We start from the raw sequence: 7403 nt of genomic DNA, 5'->3' as shown, positions 1-7403 counted from the left end.
TGTTTTTTTCAAACATTTTCAATATGTGGAACCTGATGCATGTAACTACCCTGTGTTTCATTGGGTTCTCTTTTACAGTATATTTTGTTTGCTATTAGTATATCAATATGAAAACACACAGTCTGTACTTTATGTGGTGAAACACTGAGACCTTGCGTGACCCTTTAATAAAATGGCTGCTGTGTCACAGCTGCAGTTCTCAATGTGTGTATGGCTAGCACATCACCTGCCCCACACCCAAACAGAACGTCTGTCAGCTTCTGACCTTGACAGAAACAACTTTGATGGCAGGCGCTGCCCTCTAGCCAAACACTGTGTGTACGGATTTGTCAGTTAGGATGTTGAGCTGCGTCCCAGTGGAAACTGTGTTTGTGTCTGTGTGCAGGGGGGGTGAAATGAGGTGACATATTGGCCAGAGCTCTCAACAAAACACAGACATTTGAGCTGGAGTGTATACATGTGCAACTGTAAAAGTGCACACATGCACATTTATAGACAGCTACACTCCAAGCTGGGCAATTGATTTTCATTTCTCTACAGGTAAAATTGCAAAAGCTGCATTTTTTGTGGCGCTAACAGTCTTTTAAACCCTTTCTGCCATTGACCAGTACTGACCAGTCTTGGGAGCAACTTCTTCATGAGTAACCATAATGTAAGAGTCAGAGCAGACAATACCGTCTGCTTATCTGCCTCTTGGCTGCACATTTCTGCATCTTCTTCACTTAAAATTATCAGTAAACAGGCCTCAAGCAACACAAGCAAACTTTTTCAGAGTACCCACAAACTTCAACATTAACATAAACACCCACGTGCTTATACAACTCCGCATGTACAGTAAAGTCACACAGATACACACATACACATCAAGCAATTGTGGATGCACAAACATATGTAAAACCCACACATATACTGAATATGTTTAGAAGCACACATACAGAAATTCAGGTGAATATGATCTTTTTTTTGTCTTTCTATACAAAAACATGCAGACATAAGAACACATGGATGTCTACATACCCACATATACATATACAAACACTGGACCAACACACAAGTATATAATACCCTAATACACACATAGAGTCACTCTAACAGCACTGTCACCCACTTCAAAAATCCCTTGCCTACCTCCACCTCCCAATCTTTCCCTCTTGAATCATGTGAGAGAAAATGATTGGTGTGTCTGTGAGCTTTATGTCTTCAGGGAACACACACACACACACACACACACACACACACACACAAACACACAACTTGAGGGTCAACATGCAATTAAACCTCAGAGGGGCTCTCCAGTCTTACAAGGATGCTAGACATGGGAGGAGGCAGGGCCAGCTGAATAAGAGTGTTAACCCTAATCTGAACTGAACTGCTTGGTGGTTAACCTGCTGCTGTAGAGTGCCGCTTCATGTGACCACTGGCCAGTTTCATCCTGTCACGGTGATTCACGGTAACAGGTGGCTACTGGTCTCTTTGGTTTTTTTTCAATCAGAACACAAGCCCTGCATTACAATGCTAATTAGAGAGACTAGCTTCAAGAATGTCTTTTGACCTTTAATATGAGAGCTAGCAAAATGAAGACTGTAAAAAAAAATTTACATGAGGAGTTTTTCTTCTAATGGTGTTACTTGTGGAAAAAGTAGATGGGGTCTATCTGCATCAACGGAACAACGCTAGTATGAGAGCATACAGCTATTCACTGTCTATTCTTTCCATATCCAGTCTATCAGACATCTTTGTCATATGTCAGGTGGATCTACAGTACAGTATGTATGCAGCCAGACAGGCTTTGACTTTTTCAGAACGGCGATAATGTGAGTGATACATTGTTCTGAAAGGCCACGGATGATTTGAATAAAAATTAGAGACTTGACTTATTCTCTAAAATCTTTTCATAAAGACAGACTGTAGTCTGACACATTTATTTCAGTTTTTTTCAGTGTGAATTTAAAAGATGTTTAAAAAGTTTTTTTTCTGACATTTGTTTGCAATGTGGTTGGTTGAGGGAGCACTTTATGCCATTTTCTTGCCTTCTAAACTTTCTGCTTATACTCTGAGTGCCAAGGGTAAGAGAAGAACAGTTAGGAGTGGATGAAAAAGAAAACCTCCTCCTCATTTGTGACATAGCATTATCAATGTGCAGTCCTCTCTATTTCAGCTAATTTGAATAAGGGGTAAGAGGAAAGGGGAGTAAGATAAGGAGGCTAGAAGGTCATTATTTAAAAGGAGACTTAAGTGGCATGAATGCTGTCATTTTTAAACCTGCTGTTAAATTCAAGACAGTCATGTTTTTTATTACAGTACCTTTATTGTTTGTTTTTTTGTTGTTGTTTTTTTTGCACAAATCCTTGACGTGAATCTCAGCAGGTAACCCAGGCAATCAGTGGGAAACTCCGGCTGAAACAGGGGCAGGCTTTCTCACAGTCCTTGAGCGCCCTGCTGACATATCAGTAACATGATGATGATGCATTGTTTGTGCTGTGAAAGGCCACAGCTCCCTTCCCAAGGTCTTTTGATTAGCTTAATCAGGACATCATTGTATTCATTGTAATAATAACATAATTAACAGATTGTAGGCAATATCAAATCATGTATAATATTAGTTAAAATCATGAGTTTTCTGATGTTGTTAAGTGAACCTGACTGAACAGAGTTTTATTCATTGTTTAATTATTTATATTTATATTTTGCAAGACATAGAGTAAGACATACAATAAATCATTACTCACACAATTAATACTAATTAGTTTTACGTCATTCAGATTCTGATTTAATATTAAGGAGTACAATCCTGTACAACAGTCAAGATAGAGTCCCATGTAAACTTAAGGGAGTTAAGAAGTATAATCATGTACAGATAACTGGGGCACTAGTTTGATGATCTATGTACTGTGACTGGAGCAAAGCCTGTGAGAGACTTATGCAACAGCTGATACAAATCCCTTTGTTTCTTTATGTATAACTGACAGCTTAATTCAGCACTCTGCATGCTAGGACCTCTGTATAGGTCTCACTGAAAAAAAAATGACATGGGGTTTATAGGTTATTTAGTAGCACTAAGAGAGATGATAATGGGGTAAATAGATTTAGAAAAAGTGTGGTTAGGTTCTATGTTTTTAATGTTGGCAAATAAAAAGACCAAACCAACAATGAATTGATCCAACTAATATGTATAAGTATTATATAGTATATATATTGTTGGTTTTGGTCTTTTTATGGATTTGATGGTCTGAATAAAGCATTGTTTAAAGGGGACATATCATGCTTTTTGTGATTTTCTGTTATTTTAATATTGCAATGATATCGGATGTCTATGTGAAACATGGTTAAAGTTTCAAAACATGCAGCGAACCTTTGTAAAAATTCTCTCTGAAAGTCAAAAGCCCAGACTTCAGCCTGCTCTGAATGCTTTGTTTGCAAAGTTACCTCTACTTCTTTCTTGTGACAATGTCAGATTGTTTGCACATGCCCACAAATGGCCGTCCATGCCATAGCCTTTGTCGCTAAGGTTGTTGTTAATGTTGTTCCTTGGGTTGTTTGCATTGTCAATTTGCATATTTTGGATCAAATTCAGGCTCAAACATGTACAGATGTATTTGAGAATTTTCCATTTAGAGTGAAGATGGAGAAAAAAAAGTTAAATCTTACTACTACTGTTTGTTTACATAGCCTCCTGAGCAACCAAGGCCAACCAACCAATCTAAACATAGTGGGCTCCCTGGGAGGGGGGCCTTCAAGAGACATTATCTAAAACTGCCTGCTTCATACAGAGGCTGAACTGAGGAGCTGCTTAAAGGTCCAGTATAAAATAAATAAGTAGTTTTTGAACTGTAAATCAAGCTAAGATATTCCAGTAGAATCCAGAATCTAAAAAGTGTGCTTGATACATCCTCTTTAAGATGTTTTATCCACTATTTTGTCTAACTTGGATGTAGTAGCTGGCAAGGGATGAGGCGCATGCAAGAAATCTTTGGAAATTTGATTGGGAAAACTAATGGATTCCTAATTTCTACATGATTCATTGGGTAGAAAGTCCTGGCAGCTCTGGAGGGTTGAGATTCATGACAGAAACTGCTAATTTGATGAGCATGAGAGACTTGAATCTTACAACAGAATAAATATTTGGAGATGATCATATCTTTGGAATTAAGGAGGAAATCAATATTCAGAGAGTTCTGAATTAAGAGATGAGGAATCTAGCCTCTTATAGGATAAGGAGGAAAATCCCTAAAATCCCTTGATGTTCTTGATAAGTGATAATGATACAGTAATGATGATTAAAATGATCATGATGACGACTGTGATGAGGATGATGAAGACGATGATTTTGCCATTGCGCTACAGGATTTTTTTTCTTTGTCTGCGTGGATGTTAAAAGCAAATATGGCTGTTGGTGCCATCTGGTACCTTATGGTATGTTAGGGGGATTAGTCATGCTGAACATAAACTGTCTCAGGGTATTGCCTTTGTCATTTTAACATTAACAAAGCCTTCCAACAGCCAGTCCTAGACGATTTTCCATCTGCATGCATTTCCTCTTCAGGAGCATATTTCTAATTTCAGTTCATCCTCAGCCTGACACGTGGAATGTCAGCACTTTTAATGGATAGATTATTTCATTGGGTGATGCAGATACTTTACCCTCACCCATGTGCACACACACACACACAGTTGAGTTAAATGCTATTTGCTATTTGCAAATATTTCTCATATTGAAAAGGTTTCTATAAAAAAAAGCCTACTACATCATTTCTCCACACACCGTAGATTTATAGAATTTAATGATTTACAGTACAGAAGAAGAAGAGACATCTCATCTCATCTGTGTATTTAGCATTATTGTATTATGAATATCATCTCTTTTTGGGGATTTCAATTAAGTATGCAAATTCCATGGCAGTTTGATTCAAAGTCAGTCAAGATTTAATGGATTCCTTTTATTAGCTTCCGACAAATTGCCTTTTTAGTGGGAAGAGCATTTGCATTATTCATTTGTGAAAGAGCAAGCATTTATGAGATAATTTAGTTTAGTTCTAGATGAGCTCAGCGACCAACAGTGGGACTTGGAATGACTCATCATAGAGGAGGATTAAACACTCGTTCTGAGATGAATCTCATCTGACCATTGACCTCTTCTCTTGCTGTTTTGGCTGTGTAGGTGATCCAGCGCAGGGAGGATGGCTCAGTCAACTTCTTCAGAGGATGGGAGTCTTACCGTGAGGGATTTGGCAAAATCACTGGTGAACACTGGCTCGGTAAGTGCCTCAGGTGTGTGAGAGTCTTTGTGTTTGGCAAGGTATGACTCATGTACATGTGCATTGTGGCCTGCAATACCATGCCAAGCCAAACCCTGGAAAATAGATGTTACATGGGATTGCCAATTTTTGTCAGCTAGAGAGACTTTGCAAAACTAAGACCTTCTTATAACCAATAGTGACAGCTCCTGCAACATGAAGTCACAAGTACAGTACTCAAATTCAAGGAAAAAAAAACAAACTCACACAGAGTGAAATAGCAAGCCATGGCAGGTGATTCCGCAAGATAAAGAGACACCCAAAGAGAGTCAGAGAGAGATTAGATGACCCTTCATATCATCAAGTTTTCAGTAAAAGCGGTGCTACTATGTGAAAACGATTTTAGAGACAGTGACAAAGAATACAGCAGCAAATTAGAAGATGTGTGTAAACTGCACTTTAACAGGAGCTGTCAGTTCAGCACCACAGAATCACAACACCAGCCAAAAGAGCAGCAATTCAATTAGATTTTTTTTTTTTCCATGACAAACACAACACAGTATAATTTCACTTTCCATAACCTCGTAGCTTTTCCACGGTCGCTTTCTGTTTAAAATTTGTATTTCTCAGAGTGTGCCTGTCCAAATCCTTGCGTTTCTTGCTGGCAGCACGATGCATTAGTGGATCCTTCCTCCTCTCAAATTTGACAAGAAAAGAATGCCAACAAAAGAATTACTTAGACTGTGAAATTATCAAGTTTCAAAAGCCAAATTCCTTGTTTTCTCACCACTTCTCATTAAATGTACCAAAGTATTTCTTCCTGGTGGGGGTTTCTCCATAACTCCATCATGGCTCCTCTTGTGGTTCAAAGTTAGCTGTTTGTGCTGGTGACTATGCTCTTGTGAACAGAGTGGCAGTGGTACAACATATCCAGTACAATTAAATCAGACATTCATATCACATATTGGATTTATTTTTATCTGTTTGTATCTATAGTAAAAAAAAAACAACTTATGGAGGCCTGAAAAAGTGTAGAAATATACAGCTAGTTAAATTTTTCCATCATAGCGTGGCCATGTAGCTTCTTCTTAATTGGCGTGACATTTGTTCAGGGAGCAGGTGAGCATGAGACAGTGCCTGAAAGTAGATTTCTCACATCAGGTGTTAAGTATGAAAATTGTCAACCAAAAAAAAAAGCGCATACAGTGTGAGGGTGAATCCAGGATAAGTGGCATGTAACTAGAAACAGTTGCAGCTGAGGAGTAAGACTCTGTGGCAACAACTAATCACTGTTTTCATAGACATTGCTGTAGTAACATCTCTCTGGGATCTCAGTAGAGCTGCAAGGATTAGCCGATTAGTTGATCGTCAGAAAATTAATTGCCAACTATTTTGCTAATTGATATATAATTCTGAGTCATTTTGTAAGAGGAAATATCAAATTTCTCAAAATTCTTGTTCCCTGCTTATAATATGTGAATATCTCTGGTTTCTTTAGTCTCTTGTGATAGTTAACTAAATATCTTTGGGTTGTGAATTGTTGCTCGAGATAAAAGAAGACATTTTAGGCCGTCACCTTGAACTTTGGGAAACAGTGATTGACATTTTTCACCATTTTCTGGCATTTTATAGACCAAACAACTGATCGGTTAATCAAGAAAATAATTGTTAGTTGCAACCCAAGATCTCAGTCTCTAATTGTAACATAATCAAACTCTTATCCATGTGTACCCACAATATCTCCAGTGGTATGTCTGAGTTCTAGCTGTTCTTTTGTTTTTTAACATTCAGTCCATCATCAGGGTTTTTCCATTGGTACTTTTGGCTGTGTAGAGTCAAACCATGCCACATTGATTTGCATTTCCATTACTAGTTTAAAAAACATACCCAGTTGTGCGGAGTCATGCCAGAGATGGACCACCTCCGGAGTCAGGCCAGAGCGCCTGACCTGCCTCCAAGCGGGTTGCGGTGACGTCTCGCTGACCATGGCCATCCTGTGACGACCCCCCTTCTCCTGCTTCTCCCACCCAAACAAGCATGTGTTGCTCAGCGAGACTAAACCCATGTCTGCGCTGGAGACCACAGAGAAAGCTGTTTTTAAAAGCCTCTGTGTGTTCAGCTCTCAGTACTTTTGTAGCTTCTAACTGAATATCTGTGGTTTGAAGTTTA

At 38.6% G+C, this 7403-nt stretch overlaps 1 protein-coding gene across 2 annotated transcripts in view; it reads left to right on the top strand.

Moving 5' to 3' along the window:
• fibcd1b (fibrinogen C domain containing 1b) overlaps window positions 1-7403 on the top strand; it is a 118149-nt gene that overhangs the window by 67778 nt on the left and 42968 nt on the right. For both annotated transcript variants that reach the window (XM_067574654.1, XM_067574653.1), the window contains one exon: window positions 5159-5255. In XM_067574654.1, coding sequence (XP_067430755.1) covers window positions 5159-5255 — 97 coding nt within the window. The remainder of the gene's footprint in view (window positions 1-5158; window positions 5256-7403) is intronic.

This window comes from Thunnus thynnus, chromosome 19, assembly GCF_963924715.1.
Source record: "Thunnus thynnus chromosome 19, fThuThy2.1, whole genome shotgun sequence".
Classification (NCBI taxonomy): domain Eukaryota; kingdom Metazoa; phylum Chordata; class Actinopteri; order Scombriformes; family Scombridae; genus Thunnus; species Thunnus thynnus.
This window is presented reverse-complemented; position numbering and strand designations above follow the sequence as displayed.